This window comes from Gopherus evgoodei, chromosome 6 (assembly GCF_007399415.2).
Source record: "Gopherus evgoodei ecotype Sinaloan lineage chromosome 6, rGopEvg1_v1.p, whole genome shotgun sequence".
Taxonomy (NCBI): Eukaryota; Metazoa; Chordata; order Testudines; family Testudinidae; genus Gopherus; species Gopherus evgoodei.
The window spans coordinates 134,178,689-134,196,848 of record NC_044327.1 but is presented as its reverse complement, the minus strand read 5'-3'; the positions used below and the strand labels follow the sequence as shown (position 1 = coordinate 134,196,848).

Here is an 18,160-nt window from a genome sequence, read left to right as displayed (position 1 = left end):
TTGGGACCGGCTCTGTTCAATATCTTCATCAACGACTTAGATGTTGGCATAGAAAGTACGCTTATTAAGTTTGCAGATGATACCAACCTGGGAGGGACTGCAACTGCTTTGGAGGACAGGGTCAAAATTCAAAATGATCTGGACAAATTGGAGAAATGGTCTGAGGTAAACCAGATGAAGTTCAATAAAGACAAATGCAAAGTGCTCCACTTAGGAATGAACAATCAGTTTCACACATACAGAATGGGAAGAGACTGTCTAGGAAGGAGTATGGCAGAAAGGGATCTAGGTGTCATAGTGGACCACAAGCTAAATATGAATCAACAGTGTGATACTGTTGCAAAAAAAGCAAACGTGATTCTGGGATGCATTAACAGGTGTGTTGTAAACAAGACACGAGAAGTCCTTCTTCCGCTCTACTCTGTGCTGGTTTGGCCTCAATTGGAGTATTGTGTCCAGTTCTGGGCACCGCATTTCAGGATAGATGTGGAGAAATTGGAGAGGGTCCAGAGAAGAGCAACAAGAATGATTAAAGGTCTAGAGAACATGACCTATGAAGGAAGGCTGAAAGAATTGGGTTTCTTTAGTTTGGAAAAGAGAAGACTGAGAGGGGACATGATAGCAGTTTTCAGGTATCTAAAAGGGTGCCATCAGGAGGAGGGAGAAAACTTGTTCACCTTAGCCTCCAATGATAGAACAAGAAGCAATGGGCTTAAACTGCAGCAAGGAAGATTTAGGTTGGACATTAGGAAAAAGTTCCTGTCAGGGTAGTTAAACACTGGAATAAATTGCCTAAGGAGGTTGTGGAATCTCCATCTCTGGAGATATTTAAGAGTAGGTTAGATAAATGTCTATTAGGGATGGTCTAGACAGTATTTGGTCCTGCCATGAGGGCAGGGGACTGGACTCGATGACCTCTCGAGGTCCCTTCCAGTCCTAGAGTCTATGAATCTATGAATCAGCACAGACACTAGGCAGGGGCTGGGATCCCGGCGGGGCTGGGGGATCAGCGCAGACACTGGGCAGGGGGTGGGATACCGCCAGGCTGGGAGATCAGCGCAGACACTGGGCAGGGGCTGGGATCCTGGCAAGGCCAAGGGATCAGCGCAGACACTGGGTAGGGGCTGGGATCCCGGCGGGGCTGGGGGATCAGCACAGACACTGGGTAGGGGCTGGGATCCCGGCGGGGCTGGGGGATCAGCACAGACACTGGGTAGGGGCTGGGATCCCGGCGGGGCTGGGGGATCAGCACAGACACTGGGTAGGGGCTGGGATCCCGGCGGGGCCGGGGGATCAGCACAGACACTGGGTAGCGGCTGGGATCCTGGCAGGGCTGAGGGATCAGCACAGACACTGGGTAGGGGCTGGGATCCTGGCGGGGCCGGGATCCTGGCGGGGCCGGGGGATCAGCGCAGACACTGGGCAAGGGCTGGGAGCCTGGCGGGGCCGAGGGATCAGCGCAGACACTGGGTAGGGGCTGGGATCCCGGCGGGGCCAGGAGATCAGCACAGACACTGGGCAGGGGCCAGGATCCCTGCTGGGTTGGGATTTATTTCACCATAGGTTGAAATCCTGAAGAGGACTCTAGCGATACCTCGTGGTGAGATCTTTGAGGCTCTGTCCTGTTGAAACCAACTGTGCCATATAAGAGCAGCCGGATGCCGTGCCAGGACTCCTGTCCTTATTCCCCAGCCCTCAGCCAGATCCAGACAGGCTAATGTGGAGGAGGTGAGTCAATGTTCTCCCCTCTCAGATCCCCCTGCTGAAGTCCCCCCTCCCTGCCAGCGTCTCTGTAGCACGTGGATCTCTTTTTTGGACCCTACTGGCACCCCCCATACAATCCAGATGGGGGCAGTCGTTGTAGCAGGGGTCCCAGATCAGGGACAGGCCCAGGACACCTCCCCGCCTGCCTTGTGACACAGTCTGTCCCATAAGGCAAATGGCAAAAAGACTGGGGTGACCCTCCCCACTGGCCTGGGAACAAGCAGTGGAGTCCAACACAGATGACTCTCCCCACTCTTCAAGCCAATATGGGGCAGGGCCTGCCTGCGACTACGTTTTTGTGTAGGTCCTAGAGAAAGGTTCCAGTGCATGCCTTTTCTTTCCAGGAGGGTGTTTCAATAGATTTGTTCAGCTGGATAAGAGTCACCTCCGTGGGAGAGGGAGCCGTGAAGACAAAAAGCTACTTCCCATCCAGGCAGCGTCTGTGAGGAAAGCGATATTTAGGCCCACAGGCTTGGCGTCAAAAAGTTCACTCTAAATCTCGTGCCCACTGGGAAATGTCAGTCCCCTGCATCACCACCTACAAGCATAAAAATAGACCTCTGTGAAGAGAAGCTGCAGCTTGATGAGCCCCCTGCTCACGGAGGAGTGACTGGCCGGCACGTTTCGTTAGTGCCAGGTTAGCAAGGCTGGCATTCAGGAAGAGAACTGGGGGTGGCAGAACAGGGCTACAATGGAGGAGGAGAACGAGCTCTATCAATTCAGTCTCTGTGTAAATTAGTAATAACAACAAATCTACTGGGAAAAAAGCATCATGAGTTTTCCCTGTTGGACGGCTGAACAATCCAGCTCTCGCCATTGCCTGGGGGAATCACTGTTGTCTCGGGATTGGGAAATCAAAGGTGATGTGAAAGCCCTTGGCTCAGCTCTTCAGAGGGTGTAAATCTTCACAGCTCCATGAGAACATGGCCCCTTATTACAACTGTCTGGAAAACCCCTTTCCGAGGGAACAGGCCACCTCCCTTCCGCTCCTCGGAGAGCAGCGGGGGATAACGCTGACCAGAGTAATTGAGGCTTCTAGACAATAGTGAACAGAGGTCACCCCTGGCCCAGAAATGACCCACTGGAGGTGTGAGGGACAGTCTGGATGGGGGAGGGCTCCTGTCCCCAGCTGGTGCTAGGACCTGTATATAGGCGAAAAATGCAGGTTTCAGGGGTGCAGATGAAGCCATGTAAGGGTAGAGAGGGAAAAGTGAGCACAGAAAAATAGCTTCTCCCTGTGCACCTCAGCCCCCACTGTTGACTTTACTGGCCATGTTAACTCCCATTACACCTGCCTGAGAGGACCTAGCTCTGGGCAGAGCTGGCTTCTTTCCTGGACTCACATGGCAGCACGGCTGTCTGCAGAATCTCCCCACCTAATGCAGCAAGGGGCCAGCCGCAAGGGGCAGCCTGGATGTTAGAGGAGCAGCAAGTCTCCTTGGGAACTCAGTGACTGGGCTCTCGAGAAGGAATGAGAAAGCAGCAGGATCCACTCACTGACCCAGAGTGGGGCCCAGAGCTCTACAGGGCCCAGCTCTAGAGCGTCCCTGCCTCAAGGGCTTTAAACTCTCAAAGAGACACGCGAAGTTCCAGCTGTGGCTGGCGAGCTGGCGAAGGGGCTCATTGACCACTGGAGCCTATTACTGGCAGGCCAATGGGGGAAGGAGTCCTTGGCAGGGGAAGGCTGGCACTGGGTGCTTTGACCAGTCCATACCCCAAGGACAGCATGGAAGGTGTCAGGGTCAGTCTTGGCTTGTGCATCACATGCAGACTCGCTCACAGCTGAGTAACAGCAGCACCTTGAAGGGGTGATTCCCCCCATACACACACACTCCGTCCAGCATAGCAATGCTGCTAAAACCTTCCCGTGTAGACCCAGGTTCCCTCAGGAGATGGGATCCTGGCTACTCCTGGTGAGCAGGGCTGCACATTAGGAGGCATTAGCTGCCCCCGCTCTCTTTGCAGTCTGGAATTGATCACTTGGGATCAGTTCAGCTTCTCTGGCAGAAATGATACACGCCTTGGATTCACAGCAGCTTTCATTACTGACCATCAACAAAACAGCCTCTCCCCTCAACTGTCCCCAGAGCACGCAGGAAAGGTCTGCCCAGGCCATCTAGTCTCTCTCTCTCTCTCTCGCTGGACAGTGATCCCTCCCCATGGCTGAGGAGCAATGGGGCCAGGAAGTGGGGGGAGGGGGTCACTGTCCAGGGAGCTGCTCCCCATTCTCCCAGCACTTGTGTATACTGATGCATAGGCACCGATTCTGTGGAGCACCCGCTAGATTGGCAGCGCTGCCACACCGCTGATTGGTGGCTCAGGGAGTGCAGTGAGCGCTGGGTGGGTGGGGGCCTTGGGGACGGGATGGAGTGGGGCAGAAAGAGGCAGATTGAGGGCAGATAAAAGTCAGCGTCTATGTCTGGACCCTCCTGCACCCAAACACCCCCCCCCCCGAGTCTCTCCCCCTTGCACCCAGAACTGCCAACACACTGAGCCTCACCCCCTGCACCCAGACACCTCCTCCCCCCACAGTGCAGGGCTTCCTGCTGCTGGGGGAGGTTTCTGACCCAGCTCTGGCTGCTTCGTGCAGGGGAGAGGAAGGGGGAGCTCTGACTCTGTTGTCATCGTCCTCCTCTTCCCTACCCACCCAGGACTAACGCCCCTGGGCAGCCAGGGCATCCCCAAACCACTCTCCCCCAGCTGCCTGAACAGAGGCACCTACATTGCTGGGGAGGGGTGAGTAAGCCCTGGTGCAGTGGCTTTTTGCTTCCCCACAAAAACCATTTTTCTGCAGCAAAGCAAAGAGAAGCTGCGTGGGAATGTTTCTGCACACGCGCAGTGGTGCACAATTCCCCCTGCAATAGTTATTTTAACAAATAAAATATGCAGAATGTTTTTAATTTTTGGTGCAGAATTCCCCCCAAGGCTCTGTGTGGTGCAATCTCGGTGCGGGCAGCTTGGTGGGGGGAAGAAGGGGGAGGATCTGGATACGCAGCAAGTCACTGGGGGGTTCTGGGTGCAGGGGGAATAGCACTCTCCAGGGGAGTCTAGGTAAAGGTGGTTAGGGCTCAGTGGGAGAGGGGAATCTGGGTGCTGGGGGAGTGGGGCATGGTGGTGTGTGGGTCAGGATGCAGCTGGTTGAGATCAGTGGGGTGGGGATTTAGCTGTGCAGAGCTCTTGATGCAGGGGCTGAGGCTCTGGGGGAGTGGGTGGGCTCCTGATGCAGGAGGAGTTTCCAGGTGCAGAGTGGGTGAGGCTTGGCAGGGGGTCCAGATACACTGGGTGTTGGGTAGACAGAGAGAGGAGCTTGCCCTATAGTAACCCATCTCCCTGCGGCTGAGGAGCAATGGGGCCAGTAGTGGGGGGAGGAGTCCCTGTATAGGGAGCTGCTCCCTATCTGCCCAACTCCCACAAAGCTGGATGCCCTCCCCCAAGCCTCACCTCCTGTTGCCAAGCCCGCTCACAGTAAGCAGATTTTGGCTTCTTTCTTCGTGTCATTGTTCTATTAGGCTATTGTGGATATATTTAGCTTGCTGCTTGTTTTGGAGCTTTCCCGGGGGTGGGGCTTCCTCTTTTTTTGTTTTTAAATATTCCACCAGAGAGCATGATTGACTTTTGGCCATCCAGCCCCCTTCTCTGTGTCTGAGCACACTGCTAAAAAGAGCTTAAAGGGTTGCTTTCACTTTGATTTTCCCTTCCCCCCCGACAGGACTAATGCCCCTAGGTGGCCAGGGCACCCCCAGACTCCCCCTTGCCCTTCCCCCACAGTGATGTACCTCTCTCCCGGCTGCTCTGGATGCCTGAACACACACAGCCACGCTGCTGGGGAGGGGTAAGCACTGGTGCAGCTTCTTTTTGCTTCCCCACAAAAACCATTTTTCTGCAGCAAAGCAAAGAGAAGCTGCGCAGGGACGTGTTTCTGCACACACACAGTGGTGCACAATTCCCCCGGGAGTAACAGCTGTGAGGAATCCCTTCCTTTGAGGTTCTGTTGGTGCTTGTGGAGGGTGGTCTCACTGGGCCAGCTGGCTGAAGTAGGTACCGGCTTCCAGGAGTAAGGCTTTGGCATAAACCCGGAGGGTGTAGAAGAAGGTGACAATGTCCTGAGTGCTGAAGATGGTGTCAGCCAACACAAACACGAGCGAGGGGGGGATGAAGCCACTGCTGTACTCCACCATCCAGGTGCCGGCACTCCACTGGACAGCCATGGCCTCTCCGGATTTCTGCACTATGATGTCCCCTGAGGCAGAAAGACAAACACAGCACTGGCTGTTATTTTGAATGCGAGGACAACATTGGTTCCAGAGCGCCTCTCTCAGTAGGTCTGTAGAGACAGCACACAGTGCTCTTTGTGGGCCTGATCCTGCAGGTGGTGAGCACCCTTGTCATAACATTTTTTCCCAGATCTGGACCTTAGTGTCCAAAATATGGGTGTTAGCATGAAAACCTCCAAGCTTAGTTACCAGCTTGGACCTGGTATCGCTGCCACCAGCTAGGAATTATACAGTGCCTAGCTCACTGTGGTCTCCCCAAAACCTTCCCTGGGGGACCCCCAGACTCAGATGCCTTGAGTCTTACAACAAAGGGAAATAATCCCCTCCCCTTGTTTCCTTGTTACTTCCTCCCAGGCTCCCCTCCCTGGACGACCCTAGGCGATTCCCTGCTTCCAGTCCTGGAAACACAAGTACCGAGAGATCTAACTCTCTTCCCCCTCACCCAGAGGGTATGCAAAGTCAGGCTTAGTAAATCTAACACAAAGATTTTTCCCCCTGACTTCTTCCTCCCACCAATTCCCTGGTGAGCTGCAGACTCAATTCCCTGGAGTCCCCACTAAAGAAAAAACTCCAACAAGTCTTAAAAAGAAAGCTTTATATAAAAAGAAAGAAAAAGGACATAAAATGGTCTCTGTATCACGGTGACAATATACAGGGTCAATTGCTTAAAGGAAAAAAATGAATAAACAGCCTTATCCAAAAGCAATACAATTTAAAACATTCCAGCAACTACACACATGTAAATACAAAAGAAAACAATATAAACCTATTGTCTTACTATCCTTGTACTTACGACTTGGAAACAGAAGTTTAGAAAGCCTGGAGATAGAAAAATCACTCTCAGAGCCGAGAGGGTCACCGAACCAAGACAAAGAACAAAGAACTCACACCCAAAACTTCCCTCCATCTAGAGTTGAAAAAGTTTTGTTTCCTGATTGGTCCTCTGGTCAGGTGTTTTTTGTTACCCCTTTCCAGGTGAAAGAGACATTAACCCTTAGCTATCTGTTTATGACAGCCCTCCACTGAGCAGCCCAGGACAAAGGGCACGGGAGGCCTCAGCACCACACTGGAGAACTGCCAGACCAAGGGCAGGGCAGCTCATCCAGAAGCCTGTCCCTGACAAGGCCCAGTACCAGCTGCTTCCAAGGAAGATGCAAGGACGTCCCCTAGTGGAAAATAATGCAACAGCCTTCTCACAGGGGCAGTTTCCTCCTGACACACAGCTCCTGCTCTGAACCAGGGGGCTTTATAACCCTCTCCATTTTCTTCCAATCCCACCTGATGGGAGTGGAGATGCGCTTGTTACCCATCAGCGTGCACGCTTTCCTTGAATCCTGCTCGCCTCTTGGCCTCCATAACTAGAGGTGTGGTGTTCTGCAGGCTAATCTGCTGTGCCCTGTATGTTCCCCCGTGTCCTGGGGCTAGAGCTAACAAGGCTCTCTTGTTACCTGGTCCAATCGCTGCATGAAAAGCCCAAGGTGACCAGCCCTGCAAAGGCAGTCACCCAGGCGCGAGTGTGTGGGGCTGACACCGACAGTGCCACACGCACCTGAGTAATAGATTTCACTTCTGGTTGTCCCCTCCTTCCACTGCCTGAAGGTCCCTGAGATGATGGCGTAGTAAATGTCAGTCCAGTACCGACCTGCGAGAGAGGCACACAGCATGAAATCTGAGCGATAGGGCAAGACAGCTCACTGCGAATGCCCGACGAGCCATGAGGATTGCTCTGTGCGTTAGCTCAGCTGTCACAGAACAAGCCTTAAACATCAGCAGGCTTCAACACCCATATGGGTAGGGAGGGTGGTTTACACTATTCCCAGTGCCTAGAGTTGCTAGTTTCAATCTTGGACCAATGTCAAAGAGCCCTGATAGGGCCCTGGGCCAAGCGCAGGACCTTGCGACACATCCCAGCTTTCTGGGTCTTAGTGGAATTGGGGTGCTCCTATCTCTGGCAGCCCAGATATCTCAAGCCACATCATTCCCACACCAGGCATTTCTCACCGCTGGAGCTCCCCCCGCAATTTCAGAGTTTGGCAGCCAAGCCCTCACTAGCCACCAGGGGGGAAGACCCACCACTCGCTGTTTGGAAGCTGGGAGGCTAATCTGTAAAAAACAGTGTGCTGGGTTTCTGGCTGCAGCTGCAGCTGCTGTTGAGAGGCCAGCTGCATAAACCCCTTTGAAACTGAGGGAAAGAGCAAAGTGAGATGGGAACCTCAACATTGTCACTCTGAAGTCCTGTTGCTCAGGACCTGCCTGGGCTAGAAGCCTCGAGGGGAGCAGTACAGGTTTCACAAGGCTGCTCTGAGACACGATGCCTGCCCACAATTTTGCAGGCCTGGTTCAGCGCCCTCTGAAGTCCATGGAAAGACTCCCCATGGCTTGGGGCTGAATCACATTGGTTAACCCCCATCGTCAGACTTGGCAAGGGTTTGTGGGTGCTGCAGCCAAGGCCGCTCATGCTCATATGCCCTGCGGCGCTGAGGCTAGGAGAAGAGAAGGCAGGCTCGGCTCGGCTCCCACAAGCAGCGATTTGGCAACCCTCCACCCCCGACCCAGCCACTCTTGTGGGCAAGGCACTGGCATGTTCTACACATAGGGGACAGCATGGAGAAGGGGGCGGGAAGTGGCAGCACATGGGTGGGTGGGCTCCTGTCCTTGGCAGGGCCCATGGGGACACAACAAGCAGCCAGATCTAAGCTGTGGGAGGAAGGTCCTTGAGACCTGGATATTAGGGCCTCCCCCTCCCGCATCCCTCCTCCCTGTTCTCACGCTAACACAGGGGGAAACAAGCTGCAGCCACAGGGAAAAGCTTCTACTTGCTGAACAGATTAAGCTGGTTTGTGGCTGCTGAATATTAATGTGCATGAAACTACACCAAGCCTGCTCCTGGACCCACCGAGAGACGTACTGGCCTAAAGGACCAGGCACTGGGCTGGCACTCAGGAGACCTGGGGTCCATTCTCACCTCAGCGGCCCCCTCTGTGCTTCTTTTTCCCTATCTGTACATTGTGGAGAGCAGCACGGATCCTCCCCTCTTTGTAAAGCGTGTGGATGGAGAGTGCGAGACCAGAGCTAGACATTACCGCCACCCCCGGGAGCGAAGATGCTTGTGTTGTGCTCATACATCGTACAGTGCAGGATTTAGCCCCTTTTAATCCTGCTAGCCAGTTACCCTGGTTTGTTGCCCTCTCTGCCTTTTGGGAGAGGCTGCTGTTACCTGAGTCAGTCAACAGGACACAGGGGCTTAAACACGGGCAGCTACCAGAGACCACTCATGGGACTATTCAATGGTCGGAAAACCCTGAGCCCACCTCGGAGGGACCTACAGTAAATACAGCCATCTGGCCAGGACACACAAGCATGAGGATAACCACCTCCTTGCCTTATTCTTGGCTGCTTCTCTCCACTGCTTGCAGTGCCCAGTGGGTGACAGGGCCAGGGCTGCACAGACAGGAAGCGGCATCTGGAGAGGCTAGTTCTTAGCTCCAGGGAACAAAGTTCCTGATACTTCCGCTCTCCTGGTTCTCCAAGACCTTCCAGGTCTCTTTGCACTTGGCTAGTGGCATCTCCTCCCCTCTCAATTAACTAGCATGTCATTGTTAAGATGAAGAGCTGTGCGCACACAACAGCACACCTCTGCGGGCACTAGCCTTGAGCAGGTGCGGCCAGGCTGACTCACGGTCCCCAGACCATCAGCACGAGCAACAGCCAATGGGCAGTACAAGGTGAAGGGACAGCGCTGCTGAGCACATTGACGTCCAGCCCTGCTTCTGCTCTGGCGGAGGATCAAAGTGCATCTCAGCGCTACCTGGCTGGGACTTGCAGCTCCCCCTGCCCAGACACCTGCTGTCCCCCTGATGGTTTACCACAGGAAATCAAAGGCAGCAGCCCCCCAAACCAAGCCTCAATGCTTGAATGTAGCTGAGCCCTGCTTACCCGAGTGCCCCCCGGTGTCGACGGCCGTCCCGAAGAGCAGCACGTACTCGGTGAGCGAGGCGTGGAGCAGGCACATGGAGCCCATCCACCCGCCTGCGTTGACAAACACCCACTGAAGGTCCTCGTCCGGCAGGATGTGGCCTGGGTGCTTCTTCCGCAGCTCCACGATGATCTTGGAGAAGGCCTGCTCATGGTCCAAGCCTGCAGCACCAACAAACCCAGGCAAAGTCAGCACCGCGCAGGAAGCCCACGGCCCCACCCATAGCCTGACCACCTTCCCGGTTCTCACCAGGACGAGCCACCGAACCCGGAATGGGGACCCTGACGTCATCCAGGGAATCAGGCAGTAGAGATGGGATCTAACATGCTCCCCCCTCCACCCCAGCTATTTTCTGCTACTCCCCTGCCCAGCTCCTGCCCCGTGGGTCCCCCCGAGGTCCCCCAAGTCGGTGCCCTGTGGGTCCCCCCCCAGATTCCCCGAGACCCCCCGAGGCCCCGCCCCATGGGTCCCCCCGAGGCCCCTCAAGTCCCTGCCCCGTGGGTCCCCCCGAGGCCCCGCCCCATGGGTCCCCCCAAGGCCCCTCAAGTCCCTGCCCCGTGGGTCCCCCCGAGGCCCCCCAAGTCGGTGCCCTGTGGGTCCCCCCCAGATTCCCCGAGGCCCCGCCCCATGGGTCCCCCCGAGGCCCCTCAAGTCCCTGCCCTGTGGGTCCCCCCCAGATTCCCCGAGGCCCCCCGAGGCCCCGCCCCATGGGTCCCCCCGAAGCCCCCCAAGTCCCTGTCCCGTGGGTCCCCCCCAGACCCCCCAAGTCGCTGCCTCGTAGATCCCCCCACGGGCCCCGCCCGGACTGACCCGCGTGGTGCCGGCCGAGCTCCGCGATCTCCTCGGGCCGGAACTCGAAGGGGCGGGAGGCGACCCAGCTCCGCAGCCCCTGGGCCAGCAGCGCCAGGCCCAGCAGCGCCAGCCCGGCCCGCAGCGCCCGCGGCCCCAGCGCCCACATCCCGCGCGCGCGCCCGCCGAGCCTCGCGGGGGAGGGCAGCGCCCGTCCGCGCCGGCCAATGGGAGCGCTCGGGGCTCAGCGCGCCGGCCAATCGCAGCCCGCAGGGGTTCGGCACGGGGGCGGGGCATGCGGGCGTTAGCCTGAAATGACAGACCAGGGGGCGGGGCCGAGCAGAAACTGGCTCAGAGTGACAGAGAAGTGGGAGGGGCTGAACGAGCACTGGCCTGGAGCGACAGACCAGGGGGAGGGGCTGAGCGGGCACTGGCCTGGAGTGACAGACCAAGGGGCAGAGTGGAGCGGGTACTGGCCTGGAGTGATAGACCAGGGGATGGGCTGAGTGGGCACTGGCCTGGAATGACAGAGGGGGGAGGGGTGGAGCGGGCACTGGCCTGGAGTGACAGAGAAGTGGGAGGGGGCTGAGCGGGTACTGGCCTGGAGTGATAGACCAGGGGATGGGCTGAGTGGGCACTGGCCTGGAATGACAGAGGGGGGAGGGGTGGAGCGGGCACTGGCCTGGAGTGACAGAGAAGTGGGAGGGGCTGAGCGGGCACTGGCACAGAGTGACAGACCAGGGGGAGGGGTGGAGCGGGCACTGGCACAGAGTGACAGACCAGGGGGCGGGGCCAAGCCTGCACTGGCACAGAGTGACAGACCAGGGGGAGGGGTGGAGTGGGCACTGGCTTGGAGTGACAGAGAAGTGGGAGGGGGGCTGAGCGAGCACTGGCACAGAGTGACAGACCAGGGGGCGGGGCCAAGCCTGCACTGGCACAGAGTGACAGACCAGGGGATGGGCTGAGTGGGCACTGGCCTGGAATGACAGAGGGGGAAGGGGTGGAGCGGGCACTGGCCTGGAGTGACAGAGAAGTGGGAGGGGCTGAGCGGGCACTGGCACAGAGTGACAGACCAGGGGGAGGGGTGGAGCGGGTACTGGCCTGGAGTGATAGACCAGGGGGAGGGGCGGAGTGGGCACTGGCTTGGAGTGACAGAGAAGTGGGAGGGGGCTGAGCAGGCACTGGCACAGAGTGACAGACCAGGGGATGGGCTGAGTGGGCACTGGCCTGGAATGACAGAGGGGGGAGGGGTGGAGCGGGCACTGCCCTGGAATGACAGATGGGGGGAGGGGTGGAGGGGGCACTGGCCTGGAGTGACAGACCAGGGGGAGGGGCTAAGCAGGCACTGGCCTGGAGCGACACCCTTACTTCTCCCCTGCTGCCTGCACAGCGGGGCCCTCAGTCTGCAGCCGTTACTCTCCAGCCGCTCAGCTCTGAAGGCAGCAGCGTAGAAGTAAGGGTGCTATGGAACGGTATGGCCACCCTTACTTTTGCACTGTTGCTGGCACTGGCAGAGTGCTGCCTTCAGAGATGGGTGCCAGTCAACACAGCTGTGAAGGCAGCACCGAAATAAGGGTGGCAATACCTTGACCACCTGCAATTCCCTTTTGGGTCAGGACCTCCAATCTGAGAAATGCTGGTCTCCCCCCGTGAACGCTGTATAGTATAGGGTACAAGCCCACAAAAGACCAGGTTTCACTGTCTGTGATGCGTTTTTCATGGCCTTGAATTTGGTAGGGCCCTAGACATAGGACAGGGGCTACTCCCCTCCCTAGCTGCTGTGCCCACAAACAGCCTGGCAGCTCCTTTGTGAAGATCAGCCTCCAGCAACAGCATGATTGGCTCTGCCGCAAAGCCCTGTGGAGTGTTCCAAGACCCCACGCTGTCATGTGGTGGAAGAAGGCTTAGAGCAGTGACAGTCCCAGGACACATCCCCGCCCGCCTTGCGATACAGTCCGCTCCACACAGAAAATGGCAAAAAGATCAGGGCAACCCACCCGGCCGGCCCGGAGAACAAGTGGAGCCCAACGCAGACGATCCTCCCCACATTTCAAAACAATTGGAGTGATGGGGAGGGGGGGGGCTGCTTGGCCACAATTACGTGTTTTTGTGTAGGTCCTAGAGAAAGGTTCCAGTGCATGCCTTTCTTTCCAGGAGGGTGTTTCAATAGATTTGTTCAGCTGGATAAGAGTCACCTCCATGGGAGACGGAGCCGTGAAGACAAAAAGCTACTTCCCATCCAGGCAGCGTCTGTGAGGAAAGGATATTTAGGCCCACAGGCTTGGCGTCAAAAAGTTCACTCTAAATCTCATGCCCACTGGGAAATGTCAGTCCCCTGCATCACCACCTACAAGCACAAATATAGACCTCTGTGGAGAGAAGCTGCAGCTTGATGAGCCCCATGCCCACGGAGGAGTGACTGGCCGGCGCGTTTCATTAGTGCCCAGGTTAGCAAGGCTGGCATTCAGGAAGAGAACTGGGGGTGGCAGAACAGGGCTACAATGGAGGAGGAGAACGAGCTCTATCAATTCAGTCTCTGTGTAAATTAGTAATAACAACAAATCTACTGGGAAAAAAGCATCATGAGTTTTCCCTGTTGGACGGCTGAACAATCCAGCTCTCGCCATTGCCTGGGGGAATCGCTGTTGTCTCGGGATTGGGAAATCAAAGGTGATGTGAAAGCCCTTGGCTCAGCTCTTCAGAGGGTGTAAATCTTCACAGCTCCATGAGAACATGGCCCCTTATTACAACTGTCTGGAAAACCCCTTTCCGAGGGAACAGGCCACCTCCCTTCCGCTCCTCGGAGAGCAGCGGGGGATAACGCTGACCAGAGTAATTGAGGCTTCTAAGACAATAGTGAACAGAGGTCACCCCTGGCCCAGAAATGACCCACTGGAGGTGTGAGGGACAGTCTGGATGGGGGAGGGCTCCTGTCCCCAGCTGGTGCTAGGACCTGTATATAGGCAAAAAATGCAGGTTTGGGGGGTGCAGATGAAGCCATGTAAGGGTAGAGAGGGAAAAGTAGGCACAGAAAAATAGCTTCTCCCTGTGCACCTCAGCCCCCACTGTTGACTTTACTGGCCATGTTAACTCCCATTACACCTGCCTGAGAGGACCTAGCTCTGGGCAGAGCTGGCTTCTCTCCTGGACTCACACGGCAGCACGGCTCTGGCTGCAGAATCTCCCCACCTAATGCAGCAAGGGGCCAGCCGCAAGGGGCAGCCTGGATGTTAGAGGAGCAGCAAGTCTCCTTGGGAACTCAGCAAAAAGAATAGGAGTACTTGTGGCACCTTAGAGACAAATTTATTAGAGCATAAGCTTTCGTGGGCTACAGCCCACTTCATTGGATGCATGGAGTGGAAAATACAGTAGGAAGATGTATACACACAGAGGACATGAAAAAATGGGTGTTATATGGCAACACCCATTTTTTCATGTCCTCATGTATACATATATGCATCTTCCTACTATATTTTCCACCGCATGTATCCGATGAAGTGGGCTGTAGCCCACGAAAGCTTATGCTCAAATAAATTTGTCTCTAAGGTGCCACAAGTACTCCTGTTCTTTTTGCGGATACAGACTAACGCGGCTGCTATTCTTGGGAACTCAGTGACTGGGCTCTTGAGAAGGAACGAGAAAGCAGCAGCGTCCAGTCACTGATCCTAAACGGGACCCAGAGCTCTACAGGGCCCAGCTCTAGAGCCGGTCCCTGTCTCAAGGGGTTTAAACACTTAAAGAGACACGGAAAGTTTCAGATGCGTCTGGCGAGCCAGGGAAGGGGCTCATTGACCACTGGAGCCTATTACTGGCAGGCCAATGGGGGAAGGAGTCCTTGGAAGGGGAAGGCTGGCACTGGGTGCTTTGACCGTACACAGAGGAGGGCGTGGAAGGTATCAGGGGTTTGTGTTCCCTTATGCACCACAAGCAGACTCACTCACAGCTGAGTGACGCTAATGTTTTGAAGGGATGACATCCCTCCCACACTCCTTCCAGCAATAGCTATGCTGCTAAATCCTTCCTGTGTAGCCCATGCCTTTGTGGCAGTTTCCTCAGGAGACAGAACCCTGGCTACTCTGAGCAAGCAGGGCTGCACATAACGAGGTGTTGGCTGCCATTCCGCCTTTGTAACCTGGAGCTGATGATTTAGGATTAAGTCTTAGTAAAAGTCAGAGACAGGTCACTGACAATAAGGAAAAATTCACAGAAGCCCATGACCTGTCCCTGACTTTTACTAAAAATATCCATGACAAAATGGGAAGCCTCTGGGCAGCTGCAGGGGCTGGCTGGGAGCTCCAGGGCGCACCACCACCCATGGGGGCTCATAGATCCAGGAGCTCCCACCACCCATGACTTGGAGCTGCGGAATATCCCCTGCCACCTGTGGCAGCCAGGAACTGATGCTGCCTGCAGCAGTGGGCCCCCATAGCGACCAGGGGCTTTGGGGCCCGCACTGCCTCCATGACCAAATCATAGCCTTATGTAGGATCAATTCAGCATTTTCGGCAGAAATGATACAAGCCTTGGATTCACAGCAGTTTTCATTACTGACCACCAACAAAACAACCTCGCCCTTCACTGTCCCTGAAGCATGCAAGAAAGGTCTGCACGGACCATCTCTTCTCTCTCAAAACAAAATAAATAAAAAAATTAAGCCAGATGAGCATGTTTATTCTTGACACTGATAAGAGTGACCCATTCCAGGCCGTACATGTACCGATGGGTGATGACAGTTCAAGGACCAGGAATGAGACACATGCTCTGCAGCTGGCTGGCTCTTGTGGTGATGCTCGTTTGGAAACAGACGTTACTGACGGACTAAAGTGACCAGCATTTGGTCCCTGGACAATATAATGGGGGGAAGCTGTTTCAGATGTAGCCAGGCAGGTAGCCCATCCCTAGGCAACCTTCCAGCCCCTGCATATAACACTGCAGCTTAGATTGCTTGTATTGCATGCTGGGACCTGTAGTTTTCAGGGGCCACCCCTTTATAGCAAGAGACCGAAGGTTTGTAAAATACTCCTGAGGGAATTCTGCGCCAAAAAATTAAAAATTCTGCACACAATTTAAAATTCTGCATATTTTATTTCTCAAAATAACACAATATAATCACACCATTATATTGTGTTATTTTGACAAATAAAATGTGCAGCATTTTGTAGAATTTTAAAATTTGTAGGCACAGAATTTTTAATTTTTGATGCAAAATTCCTTCAAGAATACCAAGGCTGGGTATGGCACAATCTCGGTGTGGGCAGCCTGGGTTGGGGAGGGGATCTGGATGCACAGGAGCTCACTTGGGGTTTTTGGGTGCCAAGTCAATGGGACTCTGCAGGAGAGTCCAGGTGAAGGTGGTTAGGGCGCAGCACGGGGCGAGAGTCTGGATTGGGACTCAGCGGGGCATCGGAGTGCTGGGGGAGTGGGGTTTGGGGTGGGTACGCATGATGCAGGGGGTGAGGCTCAAGAGGATGGGGGTTTGGGTGCGGGGCACTCTGTGCCTGGGGAGCCCTCTGGGTATGTGGGCTCCAGACACAGGGGGGACTCCAGGTGTGGGTGTGTGTTGGGGGTGAGGCTTGACAGGGAGAACCAGAGGCATGGAGGCTGGGCCGATGAGGGAGCAGCTCACCATATAGTGACCCCCTCCCCCCATGGCTGAGAACAGATGAGGCCAGGAAGTGGGTGGAGGGGTCACTGTACAAGGAGTTCCACTCAATTGCCATGCATCTGGAGCCCCTGAACTTCCCCCTCGCTGAGCTGCACCCCCCAGCATTGATGAGCCTCAGCCCTGCTCTCAGACACCCCTCACCCCCAAGTCGATCTAAGCTTCCTGCAGCTAGGAGAGGTGTCTGGGCCTTGATCTGACCCAGCCCCAGCTGCTCCGTCCAGGGAAGGGAGAGAGAGAATCTCCTCCTTCCCCTCCCCACCTATGTCCCTGGGCAGCTAAGGCATCACCAGACCCTCTCTCTTTCCCCTACCCCCTGCAGCGACTTACCTCTTCCTCTGGGCTGAACAGAAACGCCTGCACTGCCGGGGAGGGGTGAGCGAGCACTGGTGCAGCTTCTCTTTGCTTCCCCACAGATGCCATTTTTCCACGGGAGAGCAAAGAGCCTGTGGGGGACATCTTTCTCCATGTGCCCAATGACGCAGAAATCCCCCAGGAGTAACAGCTGTGAGTCTCTACAGGGAAAGGAGCCCACAGGTTTGGAACAGATGCTTTCCTGCCCCCTAGTCTTCAGTAACGTCCACTTCTCAAATGTCAGTCCATTAGCTAGGGAGACAGCCAGGGCCACGTGGGACAGAGGAATGAGGTATCTCAGACTGGGGAACAGCTATGGGGGCAAATTCCCATAACCATCAGAGGTCAGTTACAAGATACAGTCCACAGGTTGGCTCCACTTGAGCTCTGCCATGTGTGCCCCAGCCCTGGGGCTCGGAGCACACAGAGCCCTTTAGGGGCACAGAGTGCCCAGCAGCAGAGGCACCAGCACCAGGAGGTACAGATACATGCATAGCCCAGGAGGACAGCGCAATAAGGCTGTCTGTTAAGGCGATGGATGGTGGCTCTCCCCATCACGGGAACAAACAACAAGGCCTCTGGAGAATGTGCACCATGGAAAGGGCCCCTGCCCCAGCCTCTGGTCTTCTTCCCTAATCTCCTCTCATCAGAGCCTTGCAAAGGAGGCAGATTGTACACGCACAAAACATGACACAAGGGCAGGGTGACAGATACAGACTGCATGGGGCACATCTCTCACACACGCACAAATCACAGGCCTTTCAACACGTAGCACAGCATGTTACTGCAGATAGTACTTGATGCTAGCGTCTAACGGAACACGCCATCTAGTGACAATGGGTATTGGATCACCCCCAGGAGTGAACTCTAAATCAGACAGATTCTATATTAGAAACAGTAACTAGAAGACTAGGTACAGATTACAGGATACACACCAGTATGCTATGTAACCTATACACAGTGCATCTGTCCGTCTGGAAATCAGACTCAGCCTGCTGTATGTCACTTCCAAGGCTAGACACCAGATTCACACTAGCTGACCCCCATTTACTCCACTGCAGTTACTCTAGGTTCAGCTGGGGACGAGTGAATTGGCCCTATGCTATGTAGACACCTGCCGCTGGACAGGGTTTCTCTCATGTCCAGAGTGTGTGTACGCACAGGATGATCCATGTAACACACACCCGCACAATTGGTTTTTCACAGGCCCCTGGTTTTCGGAGAACATAAGAACAGCTGTATTGGGTCAGACCAAAGGTCCTTCCAGCCCAGTATCCTGTCTGCCGACAGTGGCCAATGCCAGGTGCCCCAGAGGGAGTGAACCTAACAGGTAACGATCAA

At 55.4% G+C, this 18,160-nt stretch overlaps 1 protein-coding gene across 1 annotated transcript; it reads right to left on the bottom strand.

Annotated features, from left to right (window-relative positions):
- Window positions 1-3,785: 3,785 nt before the first annotated feature.
- Window positions 3,786-18,114, bottom strand: LOC115653409 (sigma non-opioid intracellular receptor 1-like). Its single transcript, XM_030566700.1, has 4 exons — window positions 16,796-18,114; window positions 9,975-10,175; window positions 7,588-7,680; window positions 3,786-6,004 (listed from the first exon to the last, which is right to left on the bottom strand). The coding sequence occupies exons 1-4, from the start codon at window positions 16,932-16,934 to the stop codon at window positions 5,778-5,780; spliced, it is 660 nt and encodes a 219-aa protein (XP_030422560.1). The 5' UTR covers window positions 16,935-18,114; the 3' UTR covers window positions 3,786-5,777.
- Window positions 18,115-18,160: the final 46 nt, after the last annotated feature.

Coding starts and splice junctions, on each gene's coding strand:
- LOC115653409 (XM_030566700.1), bottom strand. CDS start 16,934: ATGGAGAAAGATGTCCCCCACAGGCTCTTTGCTCTCCCGTGGAAAAAT. Junction 10,176..16,795: donor TGTTCAGCCCAGAGGAAGAG/GTAAGTCGCTGC, acceptor TTGGTGCTGCAG/GCTTGGACCATGAGCAGGCC. Junction 7,681..9,974: donor CGACACCGGGGGGCACTCGG/GTAAGCAGGGCT, acceptor CCTCTCTCGCAG/GTCGGTACTGGACTGACATT.